This window comes from Molothrus ater, chromosome 4, assembly GCF_012460135.2.
Source record: "Molothrus ater isolate BHLD 08-10-18 breed brown headed cowbird chromosome 4, BPBGC_Mater_1.1, whole genome shotgun sequence".
Lineage (NCBI taxonomy): Eukaryota > Metazoa > Chordata > Aves > Passeriformes > Icteridae > Molothrus > Molothrus ater.
The window spans coordinates 22,791,426-22,807,772 of NC_050481.2; the positions used below are offsets into that span (position 1 = coordinate 22,791,426).

A 16,347-nucleotide genomic window follows, 5' to 3' on the forward strand; every position below is an offset into this window, starting at 1 on the left:
TAGAAAAGGCCATAACAAATATGAAACTCTAACAAGATAACAAAACACAATACACTGTCCACTTAAATTTGAGAGCAAGCAAGAAGTCCTTTTTGACTATGCAGGAAATTTCTTTCAGCTCTAAAATGTGAGTCAAACCTACACCTACTGTAACTTTGCGAGTTATGAATAGCATCATGCCATTTTTACTGTCCCTAATACACATGGAAACAAAGTCATTGAAAAAAAAGCCCCAAATTTTTAGGCCAGAAAGGGTTACTGCAGTCTTGCAGCATAACACACAATGCATACAAACTCACACACAGATTTTTTTTTCTTCAGACAGATTTAAGCACCGTTTTTTTTGAAAGTTTGGCATTAAAAAACCAATTCATTTCTCAAATTTCATTTTCCAAGGTCAGCCACTCTTGCATTTAAATTGCACTTAGAGATAGAAAAGGTACCTGTCACAGCATCTGGTACAGTTGAGACAGCCACAATACACAGAGTGTCGCCATACAATTCCAGAAAGCTTCAACCCATAAACAGCAACATCATGCCACTTCAGAAGGCTGCAAGCATCTGCCCTTCCTATCTTCCAGCCCAGCCTTTTATACCCCTCATGTCCATGCATTGCACCTGTGTGCCCTCTGTTCCCTGTGGTGGTTGGTCAGTGCCCCTGGGCACTCCATGGCTCATTGCTGTCAATGCTGCTCACCTGCTGCTCACAGCTGCAGCCCACTGGGGATGAGGCTGGACACAGCCCCACCCCAATCACCACAAACTGTGTGTACCTACAGGTACCTTTTTCAAATTTCAACTTACCAGAAAGTCTTTATCATGAATACTTACACAGTAGATATGGGAACATGAATGAGTTATCATAGAAAAATAAGGTGTTCACTTCTCAATCACTAAGTGCTCTTATCCCATGGAGCATGTGAGGCAGCTTACCTTCAGGGAGAAGGTTGCCAGCCAGTTGCCAGTACTTTGGGAGTACTCTTCCTTCCTTCTGCACACTTTTATAATCTCCCTATTCACATACCACAGGAAGCTCTCATGAAGTATTTTGTCCTATTTTCCATAGGCAAGCTTACAGATAGCCCTGCACCATTTTGACCTCTAGTTTTACGAAAACTGAGATTTCTCAGGGTGCCAGGATTCAAAAGGTTGCCTGTGTCTCTAACAGGAGTAAAGTGCTACCCACACTTTTGCTTTCTTTGCCCTTCCTTACTAAACAAGCTGCGACAGCCCATTCCCGTCAGATGATGGGACTTCCACTAAATTACAGTAGCATATCATATTTCCTTATGTATTTGAGTATCTCAGCATGCTCCTGTTGCTCATGTAGCCTTCTGGCATCCATACAGAGGCAGTTTAAAATATATTCCTTACATGCACCCTTCTGCCAAGTTAAATGATATAACGTATGCAAGAAGATTTTTAAGGAGATGTGCTGAGAATTTGAAATTGATGCAAGATCTGAGAAAGAACATTCATGAAGTGGTAAGCACTGGAAGGTCACTTGCTCAAAGAAAGTTTTCCATTTCCTTGCAGGACATCAGACATAGTCAATGTTTGGCAGTGCAGAGAAAGCACTTATTAATAACTTCCTAATTTCTGTAGTCTACAACTCAATTTTCACAGCTGTGTTAGAAGCACAGAAAGAAAGGCAGTGATAAGCTGTTCTAAAGGATATTTTTATGAACTAATTTTTCAGTCTTTCCCCCACTGCTGAAATTAAACAACTTCTGAAATCCACAGAATACACTTGTACAGGTTCCTTCTCAATTTCTACTGCAAACCTCACCAGTAACACAATACATTGTTTCTAGTTGCCTGTTTTTCTCAAAAAACTGGGTTTTAATTATTTTTTTCCTTCATGAATACATCAGGAGCATCATAAGTTCATTGTTTTTTATTATATATTCTCACAGGTATCACTTTAAAAAAATTAGCAAACTGATTTTGTGTCTTATCTTCTATACATATGTTATCTAAGCCTAAGGGCCCAAAACTCTTCTATATAGTCTTTTGGGGATGGACATTCCTCTCATGAGGATTCCTCTCCCTTTTGAACCATTCCATGTGTAACCATACATGCAGGGTCTTGCATTCAACTGTAAGAACGGCAGGACTTGGAGGGTTTTTTTAACAACACCTCTTTTTTCCTGCTGTAATCTTGTACCTAATTAAGGGATTGACAAAAATCAAGTCATCAGCTTGTTTGGAGCTTTCTCTATCTGTTCTAGAATTAATAAGTATTCAGTCAAAAGAACAAAAGGTCTCCCTAGTTTTGCATGGTTCTTTTCGAGCCACTGAAATGAATTAAAATCTAAGACATTCTATAGTCTCTTTCTGGCAGAATTCTTTAGAAGCCACTGGCCTCAAGATCCTTTCTTGAAGCAGGCAATGGTCCTACCTTTCTGGGTCTTGCAAAGGTATACGTGTGCATTTCAGGTAGGACATGTAAGTAAACTAGAGAAACCTGAGCATTTTAATGTTTCTCCAATTTAGCCTACATGATTTATCCCACTTGAAATAATATGTGGAATATGTCTTCCATGACCCCTCAAAGACAGATCATTAAGAAGAGAATTTCACTGCCTTTTTCCCCAGACAAGTAGAGGAGACTTTTGGGACACAGTTATAAAGCCAAAGCAAAATTTATTGCTGAGTGAAAGAAATAAGGAGGTAAAAACATAGGACAAAGATGAATTTCAAACAAGGTTTGAAAATAGAGGAAAGCAGAAAAAAAAATACATCTTTTCACCACTTAGACTCATTTAAGAAACCTGTGGTTTTTTAAAGTACTGAATTAGATAAACCCTGCAGTTAAAAACCCAACATGTTCTAGTTTGAATTTCCTGCAGTCTCAGTGCAATGAAAACAGTGACAAAACTAGTTGTGTTGTCCAGCTTTGTAAAATATAGTAATTTTCAGCATCAGTTGATCATAAATTTACTTATCTCCAGTGTCAAGTTCTGTATACTAGGACAGTGGTTAACCCTGCTGAAGTCAACTACAAAATTCCACTATGTCCTAAGGAAAGAGGTGGTGAATCATAGGGCTGCAGCAAAGTAAATGGATAAACCCCAACATGTTCAGTCTGGACTCTGCAGAAAGACTGATGAATTATTCTTTGCTTGTCACATCACACTGCCCTTTTACAGGCATGAAAGCTCCTGGGATGTGTTCCAGAGAGGAAATCCCTGGCAGCTGCTGACTGCTGGTGAGAGGGACGACTGGTGTCACTTGTGAAGCCACTGTGGGGGATGATTCAACTAAAACTTTTTTTTGCACCACTCATCAGAATTGTCCCTGGCCTATCCATTTCTACACAGCAAGCAAACCCCTATTATTACGTTCTGTGGTCCTACTCTATTTAACCACCCTTTAGGATTAACTCAGGTAAAACCTGAGTAACGAATACATAACCATGAGAAGATTTGGAAAATGCCACAAAAGCTGCTCAATTCAACATCTCCTTCCCCCTCAAATGTTTCCCATGAAACTGCTGTGAGAACTGTAACAGCAAACAGTTCCTTATTATTCCTTATTTTACAGATACTGAACTCGAGGGCAGAAAGGAATCGGGACCACTGAACACAGACCTTCATTGTTAAAAATGCCTTCCACACAGATCTACCTAGTGCCTTTCAGTTTCGGGTGTAAAACCTGGCACGTTGGTTCAGCAAAACGTGCAGCACTTGGACATGACCTGCAGTTTCCTCTATTGATCCTTTTCCTCATACAAACCACCTCAAAAAAATCCCCTTATCCGTCCAGCGTAATCCCCTCCTTCTTGGAAAACGCTCCTCCTTTGAGTCCGTATCATTAAATATGAACTTCAAAACGGCGAGCGGTGTGTTTAAACCACCCCACGTTCCTCTCGGACCGAGGAACTGTGCACAGCGACGGCGGCGCGGGGATGAGCGGGGTGCACCACGCCGCACCCGCTCTCCCTCCATCCCCGGCGGCCGCCCCCGGGACCCAGCGGGCGGCCCCACCCCAGCCCCTGTAACAAAGGAGGCCCGAGGGGCGGCAGCCGCCGCTGGGAGCGGTCCCGCCCCGCCGCCGCCTCCTCCCCAGCCGGGGGCGCTGCCGCCGGCCCCGCGCCGCCTCCTCTCTCCCTGCGCGGCTCCCGCCCTTCCCCGGCGGCAGCGGCAGCGGCGGCGGCTCGGTGCGGCCGGGCTGTCGGGCGGGGTGTCTCCCGGCCGTGCCCGGATGTGCTGCCCTGACTCATAGCCCGCCGCACGCAGGCTCCGCGCCGCGCCTCGCTCCGCGCACACGCCTCCCGCGCCTCCCTCCGCGCCGGCGGAGAGGCGGCGGCTGCAGGAGCGGCAGCAGCAGCAGGAGGCGGAGGAGGCCGCGGCGGCACCATGGGTAAGTCGCCCCAGCCCCGCGCTGTGCAGTCCCTGCCGCCGCCCCTCTGTCCGCGGAGGCCGCCGCCCTCTCGTCTCCGGCGGGCGAGAAGAGGCGGCCGGGGGAACTTTGCCATCGGCCGCGTCCCTCGCAGCGCCAGGGAGGAGGCTCGGAGCTCTGCCGAGCCCCCCCGGTTCCCCCGGCGCTGCCGCGGCCGCTGCCCGGCCCCTGCGGCGCAAAGTTTCCGCGGCTGCCGCTGCGCTGCCGCCGCCCGCCGGCTGCGCCCAGCCCGGGCAGCTCCGCACGGCACTCGCGGAGCCGGGGCTGCGTTCGGGGTTAGGGGAAAGAGCAACTGCCCGGGTGCCGAGGGGGGCTCAGAGCAAGGAATTATGTAAGGCACCCCCAGGACGCTTTCCCAGTTACTGTTTGCGTAATGGAGATAAGTTGGGGTAGTACGCTTAGATTGTTTTATAATCTCTGCTCATTGTTTGAGGAAGACAAGGGTCCTCCTATTTCTCCGTCTTTTAGAGCGCTAATCGTGCCTAGAAATGCAGCCATGTCACCTCTCCCTTTTTTGTCTTAAGATTATAATTTAAGTAGTTTCATGCTGATTGACACTTGTATGGAGTGCCCAACAAATGCCACACGAGACCGGGAAGCACGGTATTTGGGTTTTCGTAACAGAGCTGCTGGTGAATTGCTCTTGCCTTCTCCACCTCATCCTCTTGCACAAAGCTACATCTCTCCTGGTATGAAACATCCACCATAAAACAGATTTTCCAGAAATCTGGCTGTAATGTAGATCCTAGGGGTGGGTAGGAGGTGCCCACGTTGCCAAAGACCCAGCCAATCTGCCAAACGTGATGGTGGGATCAGGGTTGCAGGTCCACAGGGTGAGGAACTATGGTTCACAACCAGGCTAAGGAGGTGGCAGCTCCTGAACTCGGCTCGGGGATTTGACATCAGCACTTCCTGTGGCCTTAGGTATATCAGTAGTTTCTTTGCAGATCACATGCATCTTTCACTTTCAACTAGAAGTTTCCATGGAAGGAAGCTGTTGCTGTGTCTCAGTTTTTCTGGTTGCGAAATGAGGTTACATACTTATTTAACTCCTGTAAAGCAGTAGAAAACCGTTGGAGAATCGCTCAAGCTAGAAGCTACCAGGATCAGACATGAGGAATAACTGTCAGATTTCATCAGAGTTAGGTTATACTCTAACAATGTAGTGAAGATCTCTTTTTCATGAGGGTTGAAAAGGCAAAACACCAAAATTTAGTTTGCCTATGCTTCCGGTCTCCATTCACAAAGTAAGACGATTAGTCTCATCATTCTGGTCAAAGTCTAGCTATTTTGGCTTCCAAAAAGTAGTGACTTCAGGGCACCAGCTAAAACCTGCTCAGAAAAGCTGGTGCAGGATGAGCACATCACTCCTTTTTGGAGGAAACCACACTTCAGTTGCAGGCACGTTTGTAAACAGCTTGAGAATCTGCTACTAAATCTTGCTGCAAAAGTAAGAGTAGTTATAATTATTTTCAGGAAGACTGAAATAACTTGCCTGTAGACTCTGTCAGCACCTGTCCATAACTGCCCAGAGAGATTGCTTGTGAAAACACTGAGAAAGGGTTTTTTGGGGCTTTTTCTATTCTTCACATATCAGCGTCTGATTCTACTGTCTCTAAAATCAAAGCAAACTGTAAGTAGCCTCTGCAGCAGCTCTTGTGAGCAGCAAAGATGGAAATCAGTTTCTCCTTGGCTGACAACTGTAGTGACTTTAAATGTCTAAGATCTATGTTTAAGCTTACACAGTCAATGCAGTAGATTCCCTCCTTTGGGTTATAACTTTTTTTTTTTGGTAACACATAGCATAAAAGCTGAAAATCCTTAGAATTAAAACAAGGATGAATTTGTTCTTCCAATGGCTTTTATATCTTCCAGAAGTCATGCTCAACAAACAAGTGCTTGTGGCAAAGAGTGCAGTGATATCTTTCATTTAAACATATAGTCTTTTCAGTATGTATGCAGGTTGGCATAGTATTAACTGGTTTCTATACTAAGATATAACATGGAAGCCCAAGCAGATTCTAAGTCAAATCAAAAGATTTCTGTAGTTAAAAATACTTGTTATGCATACATGGATCTGCCTTTGCTTTACTCAATACGTCTTCTGCTACACTGTTTCCATATGTGTGTTCCTCTGAAGACATTACCATGGTTGTTTCCTCTGGGAGGTTGCTCTTTCCTCTCAGTAACATGGGTTCTTTCCAAAATTGTAACTTCTGTTGCTTGCATTTATAGTTTGTAAAGCTGTATCTGAGTAGAGTTTGAACACTATTCAACTTCTGACTTTGAGAGGTAGGTGGCCTTAAGTAGAGCTGGCAGTAGAGACTTACACTACTTTAAGTGACATGTGCACCACCACTACTTTATTTCTGTTGTTACAAAAACACAAGGCTTTTACTTTTCAGTTACTAATGTAAGTGCAGTTCACCATGAACAGTTCCTTTCCTCAATCAATTCTTGTTTTTAACCTCGAAAAACACAACTGGTAAACTCATACAATCACACTGTATCCAAGAAAATCTTTCAATTTTAGAGCAGTGACATATGGTCGTTATTGTAAGCAGGCTGCAATTATTCCTCAGATGTAAATTAATGAAATAAAAATTAGGAGCTCTGTTACAATTTAACCACTCAGCAGTGACCCATTGAGCCCAGAAGATTGAAAAACACTATGTATAAGAGTTTGTATGCAGAATACAAGTACAGGATACAGTTGTTTCCATGTCACTTAGCACTTTGTTTGAAGTGTTAGTTACAGTCTGTAATAGTGAAAGCTCATAAAAATATTCTTCCATTTTGTGATTCCAGGTCTTGTTAGCAGGAAATGGAAGGCAGCCTCTGCTCAGACATAGGTGTTCACTTGGGCTACAAACTGCATAAGCAGCCTGCTAGGCTCTCTTTACAATAGCTAGCATTAAAGGCTCAGTGACAAAACATGTAAGATTCCCAGTCTATAATGTAGATGGATTTGTTTTAGTACTGTCCACTTAGTTATCAGAACAAAGATTTCTATTACTGCTCTTCTCCCAGATATACTCAATTTTCCCTCCCACTTTCCCTGAAGAATTAACATGTGCAACCAGCCTCATGGTTGTGAAACACTACATTGAAACTGAACCACAGAGCAGCGTGTAACAAACTATTGCCTATCTTCAGGGTGATGGTTCATTAAATAGAGGAGGCAAGAGGATGTAAAGCTTCATGTGTGGCTGTGTCCAGTATTGCTTTTGGGAAGATAGAGTAGACCAACCTGCTTTTGATCAAAAAAATGTAATCAGTCGCTTCAGATTAGACAAATGAAAATTAATGGGAAAAAGTCTTCCATCTTGGGCTCTTTTGCTAGTTTTCTTTCATGACATACAAATCTGATGAGAGTTATGTCAATTGCACAAAAAGATAATTTGTAATTCTTTTAAAGTTTTTGCTAAAACAATGAGACTTCTAACACCACCTCCAGCATTTTAGTTCTAGCCAGCCAGAATACACCAGTTTAAGCCAGTATAAAGGGTTGTTAGCATTTTTGAAAAAAATGAGGCTGCTTTGGGTAAAAGTCTTCTCTTTAAAACATAAACAGAGAAAAAGCTGCTTTTAGACTGCATCTCTTGCTTCAGTAAGAGCACACCTTAAAGTGTGCTTTTAAAGCAGCCAGAAAGGTTAGGTTACTTCTGACTGACCTTCCTCAATGAATAACTGTTCCTGTGATCAGGCCAGTATTTGTGTTCTTCTGTAACTGTGTGAGACTGAAACCAACCAATTTTGTCTTTAGCTTTAGGTTAAAGGCTTCATTCACAAGTATGTTTCCTGAGAACAGAAGATTCAGAATTAGTTTCAGAAGCCTGTGAGGAACGCCTGGCTTTCTGTAGCATCAAACTGAAAGAGGAAAGGGCAGAAGAACAGCTGAAACCTGAAGGAAACAAAAGCCGTAATAATGGAAATGAGAAAGCTACAAAGACAAGAATAGAAGAGAACAGAAATCCCTTAAGGGAAATGCATGAAGGGAGAGAAATACTAGAACTAAAGATGGATGAATAGAGCAACAGAGGACAGAAACAGGAGGAAGAAAGAAGGAAGTCTACTCTATGTCCTTCCCCACAATATAAAGACAATAGCTAGGATAATGTAAATAAAATCAGATAACTATTACTTTCTTTTTTTTTTTTTAATAGTACCAATTGTATGCTGCTGACAGTGCTTGAAAAGAGCCATTATAGTTTTCCATCATTCTCAAGTAAAGCTGAATTATTTCTGGAAGTTCTCAGAATTTAATTCTATATAAATAGGTAAAACAATAAGAAGAGATCAGCATAAACAAGTATTTGTTCAAAAGACTGGAAAATAATGTCTTTACTGTTTGACAGGAGAGAAGGCTATGGAGATTGTTCTGTGGCATCTGTCAAGGAGGTTGGTTATTATTCCTTCTTAAGTCTGTCACAGGATGAAGTTCATGTTTTAGGACAACAAAGGGACATTAGATGGTGACCTAGTTACTTATGTAAGAGAAAACCCACTTTTCACTGCTGACTGGTCCACCTGGGTCTGTTCACATGCTGGGCTGGAGAAAATGAGCATTCCTGCTGTCTTGATACTGTTGAAGACATTAAGTTTTAGATGCTAACTTGTTTCCAGATTAAAATAGATTAGGAACTACATCTAAGCTTCTGGAAATTAGGTGTCTTGAAATGTTAATATGTGTTCTCCAGCTAATGGAGAAGTTTTTCTAATGGCAGTGTGAATTTTAATTAGACAAGGAGCTTTTCCTACTAAAGGATTTTATAAGTAGCAGCTTTCACTGCAAGGACAATCTCCCAGGGCCACTTTTTATTAAATATGGTATAGAAAAATTTTTCTATTTACAGATTTTATTATAATGGCAACCAAATGAAATTTGTTTTGGTAGAGTAAAATGGTAGTTAAAAGCTATGTATTTCTGAATAACTAAAGGTTCCTTTTAGTGCAGAAACATAGCTGATGTGTATTAGAATTTATATGTGCTCCAGATATGCCTAATGGAATTTGTAAACCCTCTGGAACAAGTGGCTGTGGTTCAAGGAGCCTCAAAGCTGTGCACAGAGCCTGACAACGTTTGTTCAGCTTGAGAACTGCACAGCTCTGGCTTAGGGAGCTTTGAAGTTGTGCAGAAACCCTGGTGATCTCATATGGTTCTTAAGCTATAGTTCAAGTAGATTACAAAGTTGGAAGATGCCCAGAAGAATTTGTCAAATCTATAAACCAGATAACTGCTGTTCATTTTATCTCCAGGTAGAGGACACAATTTAATGCATGAAGCTTTGGGACTTGCAAATAATTACAGCATCCCTTAACTGTACAAGTGTAAGTGTGCACAGGCAAGGCATGTGTCTTAGAAATATCTCTGACCTGAAGCACTTTCAGATACAGCTCCACAAATTATGATAAGAAATGTCAGTGAAAAAAAGTGTGTATGTCTGAAGTAGTTGAAGTTAAGAGTATGCATAAACTGACAGCATGGATGAATGTATAAAGTTGTGCTAAACTTTGCAGTTAAAAATAAATTAAATGCTTTCGTGATTTCTATTTCTAGGTCAGACAAATGTATTATAAAAATTGCACTTACACATTAAAAAATCAGGGGAAATAATTTTTTTTTTAAATTGCACTCTTGCAAAGGAAATTTTTTTGGTGGTCTACTTCGACAGTAGGTCCCGTTTCCTTCACATTTAACAGCTCATACAAACTTACTGCCTCCTAGTTGTGTATTACAGGAACATCTGAGGCATTTGTCAGTTCTGAGCTTTTATCAAAACACTGAGCTATTCACTGTTAGCAATAAGTCGGGGAGGTTCATGGAAGTTAATCAGTGTTGGAATTCATCAGTCAGTTCCATCCACTGATACTTACCAGTCTAATGGACACAATGGTTTGAACACATATACAAAATTTACATATAATTTAAAATTTTTGTTGACCCTTCCTATCAGTTGACTTGGGTTTGACAAGTCTTTTCAGTATCTGATTAAATCCAGTTAATCAAGTACTTAAATTCACATGGTTAATAGCAGCCTTTCAGTTTTCCTGTGTATACTCTGCAAATGTATTTGGGAGTATGACTGGACAGAGAGATGGAGCCTGAGAAGACTGGGATTGAAGGAGGAAAGCAGCTAAGCATTATAGGATGGATGATGTGATGAGGATTGAACAAAACCCTTCAGAAATTTGTCAGGGCTGCCATTGAGCCTGTGGGAAACAGACCTGTGCTTGGGAGACCTGGGGAGGTGACAGCTCAGCATCTCGTGGTAGTCTTGAGTTCTTATTTCCACTGTCAGCTGCCTGTACATTTATGGTCTTCATGATGTACTAGCATGGAGCATCAAGGCACAAAACCTGGAGTTGAAAATCCTCTCCTTATTGCCTTCTTTATCTTTTAGTAATTGCCTTAACCTCCAGAATACATCCGTGCAGAAAGAACACCATGTACTCACCTTCCTCTCATCCTGTGTTCTGTACATTAGAGGATTACGCTTGGAAGAGAACTCTCATACTCAGCACTTGACAAACTCTGTTTTACCCCTTTTGCCCTTAATTATACCCAGGCTGGGAACTAAAATTGTATGATATGGATTAATTCTGTGAATGGGAACTGAAAATGCTGCCGGCATAGATCTTTTACATAAATATCAAAATCAGACAAACATGAACATCTGCAAGTCTTGGTAATCTCTAGGGTGAGTGAAATGTTTGGCTGGGGAGCTCTGCCTATTCCTGAGGGTGCCTTGCTCTCCAGCAGCTGAGATCTCCACTTGGGAGCATATTTAGAAATGCTTCCTATCTTTGATGTTGGATAAGACAGTCCAGTGACTTTAATTAGACTATTTTAACTTTCCTAGCGTTAAATGCCACCTTACAAGTACATGCCACTATTTACAGGACTAGTAGCTTACCTTTTCCTTGCTTTAGCCTTGCTAAGTTCATTCCCATATCCCTTTCCTGTGGAGAAATTCCATCATGTTCACTGTCAATAGCACCCAGTATGCTGCAGGCAAAGCTTGAGTTCAGTACTGCCAAATAGCTGGTTTTGCTACATGAAGGCTTTGAAATGATTCCTTAAATCAAGATGCTCTTTTATCTTGACAGCAGGAACAAAGCATGTGAAGAGAAAAGGGTTTTTAAACCAAAGCAGGATTGTACACATCTTTCTTATCTAAATCTTCCCTGTCCACAGAATGTTTAACTTACCCCTCCTGGGCCTTTGGAGGAACTGACTGGAGTCAGTCTTCTGAGTCTGCTGTATTGGTGATAGCATCTTCTGTATCTGACCACTTCCTTCTGCAGTCCTTCATGTGCACTCTGGGCATCACTGGATCGCTGGCCATGGTAGAGCTCTGTTGTTTAAATACCTGAGACCCCCCTGCCCGAACTGCCTGAGCAAGTTAAGAGGAAATGCAGTGTGTGACCCACTGCAGCAGCAGTGTAACAGTTATGAGGCACTTTCATACTTACTGTTCTCTCTTTTTTTCCTTCTCCCTCAAGTGACTGGGAGCCACAATTTTTCCTCCTTCCTCTTCCTTGCTTGTGTTGAATGATTTTAGGATCAGAGTGTTGCTCTGTGGGAGGAAAAAAAGGACAACGAGAACAGAAAACCAGTCTGTGAAGACATTTGTTGTAAAAATGTCTGGTACAATCAAATGAATTTAGAAATCCACTAATACACTTTATACAAATACAAATTTGCTCTCATCTCGCAAAGCTTGTCAGGCTTTCTTACCCGTTTCTCTGCAAAGCTCAGGGAGAGCATATAGACATGCTGGCTCCTGCCATATGGAATTACAGGAAAAGCAGGGAAGCCTTGGTGATTGAGAGAAAGAGGAGAATGTGTATGTAAGGAGATGCTGGCAGGAATCAAGAAGGTTTTGGGGGCAGGAGGGTTGGCTTTTTTTTAAGCTTTTCAGTGAAAATCCCATCATCCATTTACAGCAAGATAGTGCCTCAGTTGAATCAAAGATAGTAATCAGTTTATGAGCAGTAGTGCCCAAAATACACTTTCCAGGCAGAGCCCACCTATCTCTATCTGATGTTACAATGTATTTATTCACTCTTTTGGTCCTCTTTGTACTCTCTTTTCACAGCTTTCCTATTCCTTCAGACTTCTTTATTTCATTGCCCAATTTTCAATATTGTCTGCTTCCAGTTAGCTATTATTTTCCATCTTTGCTTCCATCTCACATTCTCTCCTCATCAGGTTCTTTCTTTATTAGTTAAAAACCTGACAGCTTCTTTTACCATATACCCTTTTCACCATCTTTGTTAGGGAAAGAATTGAAAAACTGGTGCTCAGCTTTGTAATTTCAAGAGTTTTGAAGTGGTTTGGGTTTGTTTTGTTTTTTGTTTTTTTAATGTTCTTTTCTTTGGTTAAATATCAAGTTATTTACAATCAGCTTAAAATCATGCTTCAGTTCTGCCTAACGTACAATAGGTACATTATATAAAAGAATGTATCTTGTAGGAAAGAAATTGTACAGAATTGAGCCCTATTTGTGTAAATGCTATTTATACAGCATTCTTGTACCCCCACAAAGCCCACACTGAGCACCACTGAAGTCATTGGGCTCCTGCTTTTTTCACTTGGCTGTGCCTAAGCTTCAACTGTCCTGTTTTGGTGAAAATATGTAAAGTGGCATGGGTCACTTCACCCTTTCATGGCATAGTAATATTGGCTCCCCAGTTGATGCAGCTGGGGGAGGAATGCAGACATTGGACTGATTTTGACCATCAGAAGCACTTTTTCTAGGAACTTTCTGTTCTTAGAAATGCTACTGTACTAATACATAGCCTCTGAAGAACTTGCTAAATGAAGAAAGAGCTATATTTGATGACAGAGAAATCTATTTGGTAAACTTGATTTTTCTTTCAAATTGATGGAATTATGTAGTTTATATAATTTGTTATATCAAAGAAGAAACCAATTTAATATGGAGATCATCATGTTAGAACATCCTTCTGTAAAAGGAACAGTAAGCACGGTGCCCTAAGCTATTAATTTACATACAGTGACCTTTGTTCTATCTTGTAGCAGCATAGAGAAAATTCTGCACTTCCAGAATGAAATTCACTTTGTAGCCATTAGGTGATGGCTTTTGATGTTTTCTGATATTCCCAGAAAATGTTAGGAATTTCTCCTTGCAAGACGTTATGTTTCTAATCACACATACATTAGTCTGGACACTTACTTCTCCAAAGGCAAGAATGGTGGAAACAAACAAAAAGCAATTCAGTAGATTTTTTTGGAATGCAGCTTCATCCCAGACATCATCTGAAGTGCCTGCTTACCTTTATGAAGGTCATAACTTCTCCCTGTACAAGGTATCACAGGTTTTTTTTCTGCTGTTGAGAACAAGGTAGAATTTGAGACTTCTCCCACAGTCTCTGGAAGAAACTGGCAGAGTTCTCTTGTGAACATAAAATTTGAGTTCAGTGCATGCACCCAGCACAAAACAGATGGCTGGAGAGAGAAATGCCCTAGATAATGCAGCACTTCAGTTAAGCAAGGGGTGGCTTGTTTTTTGTTTTCTTTTTTTTCTTTAAATTTATATTAAATAGGCTTTAAAAAGCAACAGCTGTGGACTACTGGATTGGTTTTAACCTACTTTTAGCTCTTCCACTTCTGAACAGTTTTTGTACTTCAGTGATCATAACAGTGAGGTATCTCTTGGAAGTGAGCATACCTACCAACTACTTAAACTACTTTATTTCTAAAATCAGAAGTTGTTATCAACAAAACAGCATCTTTGGCTGTACATAAAGAACTTGCTGGATTTTTGAAAGCTGCTCAATAGGCGCATTTAAAAAATGACTTAGTTTTGGCAGGTTTTTGGAAACACAGGCTTTTCTGCTTGACCCTTTCTAATTTTTAAAAAATATGTAGATGAGCCTATTGGTTTTTTCCCATCACCAGAAGTTTATTTTTTACAATCTGAAATGAGCTGAGGAGCCTGCTTCCAGAGTAAGATTATACTGTCTTTGGGCAGACATGTAAATCTGAGATCAAGGAGTACATGTCAAAATTGAAAACTCAGAAATTCTTGAAAGCCCCTGATTTTTCAATTTCTTTTAGCTGTCTGACTTCTGGCAAAAGCATCTTTATAACAAAAAGGCCTTCTCTGAGCTGGGTCACAATTTGGAGTGAAAATATTTATGTTTTAACACACACTTTTCAGCATCTCCAAAAACAACCAGAGTGGGGCTTTGATGTCCACTGTGGTGTTGTGTTTAGGTGAGCATACTATTCTGCTCTGTGTCTGAGGAACTAATTTGTTCCCAGAATTCAGCATATAATCTGAATCTTTTCATTCTAGATGCTTCTGCTGCTTCATCTAATGTAATCTAAGGGTAATACAAAACCATCAGGGAAAAAAACCTGTGGTTGCTTTGACATGAAAGATCTGCATGCTCAACACAGCTTATCAAGAGGCATTGAGACATTAATTTAATGAAAGGAAAACTTACATTCAGTGCTGAGACACGACTTCATTAAATTGAACACAGAAAACTCTATCAAATGACAGGTTTAGATGTGTGTTGTGGGCTTAAGTGACGCTCTATTGCAGTGCCTTAAATGACCTGGTTGCAGAACATTTAGAAAAGGTAATCTGTTGAAACCAGCTTTGCTGCTGAAACCTCAGTGTAGTCAGATTATAGCCGCAGTTCCCCTTGCTGTCTATTATGCATACAGACTGCAGATTTGATTTAAGATGGTATTTGGGCCCAAATTGTAGCTTTTGTATTCTGCTTGAGCATATATGACCATAGGATAATGGGTAATTAAGTGATACATAAAAAAACTATGTCCATAGTGCCTTCATATTTGAGATGACTTGTCAAAGTTTAAAATGTTTAAATACTCATCATGGTTTAGTAGAATTAATGACTTCATGATCTACAGACAGAGGGTTTTGGTTTTTGGTTTTTTTTTGCAGTGACTCACATCTGTGGAAGCCAGAAAAAATTGCAGATGTTTAGTACCCCAGAGAATTTGTGGCACAGGGGAATTAGTTGTATTCTCAAATGACAAGACAGTTCAGTGTATCATGCTGTCAGATAAAGATGAGAAAATCTGGCTTCTCGCGGATTAGAGAGAAAATGTAGACATGCCAGCAAAGGGTGACAATCAGTTGCTGAAAACATAAGAGAACTCAGCTCTGTCTTAAAAAAAAAACTCCTCTGAGAGGTCTCTATAAGCATTAATTCATCTAAATAACCTTTTAATTGCAAGAGCGTTTAATTGTGCAAAAAGTGAACCAGGTAAATAGCTTAAATTTAGCCAACTCCAATCTGTTTCTTTAAAAAAGGGGAAACAAGAAGACTAAGAGAGTGGACTGTAAAAAGTTGTCTTCCTTTCTACTCCCATTCTTGTGCAGGATTTAAAGTTAACATATTGCATAAAGTTGTGATTGACCCAGATGAGGAAATAGAAATCAAGTGAAAACTAGATTTTTACCTTGAACTCTGAAATGTGAAAGTACACAAGAAACATAACAAATGAAAGGCAGGCCATGCAAAAGAAATATTGGTTTGATACATGTGAAAACATTTGTTCCTAAAACGTGGTTTTCTAATGGGACATTCCAACATGAATAGAGATTTCAAGGTGCAACATGTGCCACAATGACAGCTAGAGGTTAACTCAGCATTTTCAAAGGCTTATGTTCAGACCAAAACTCCTTATTCACTTCAAAATATAAAGTGTCTAGATGTTATTTCATTATATATGCATCACCTCCCAACAGTTAATAAGCTGTGAGATTCCTAACTGCTTGCTTTAATAGGAAAATGGAGAGTTAATATACTTTTGCAGCTCTACTAGTAAACAGTTCACAAAATAGTCTCTGTGGTACTTGTGTTCCATTTGTGTCATGTATACTGTCATCTCACAAAATCTGTGGGAATTTTTTAAAACCTAAATTCACATTT

General features: G+C 40.8%; 1 protein-coding gene across 2 annotated transcripts in view; it reads left to right on the forward strand.

Annotated features, from left to right (window-relative positions):
* Window positions 1–4,153: 4,153 nt before the first annotated feature.
* RAP1GDS1 (Rap1 GTPase-GDP dissociation stimulator 1) overlaps window positions 4,154–16,347 on the forward strand; it is a 92,527-nt gene continuing 80,333 nt past the window's right edge. Inside the window, exon 1 of one of the 2 annotated variants that reach the window (XM_036381837.2) lies at window positions 4,154–4,365. In XM_036381837.2, coding sequence (XP_036237730.1) covers window positions 4,362–4,365 — 4 coding nt within the window. In that variant the 5' untranslated portion in view covers window positions 4,154–4,361. The remainder of the gene's footprint in view (window positions 4,366–16,347) is intronic. The other variant, XM_036381838.2, reaches the window with a different exon arrangement.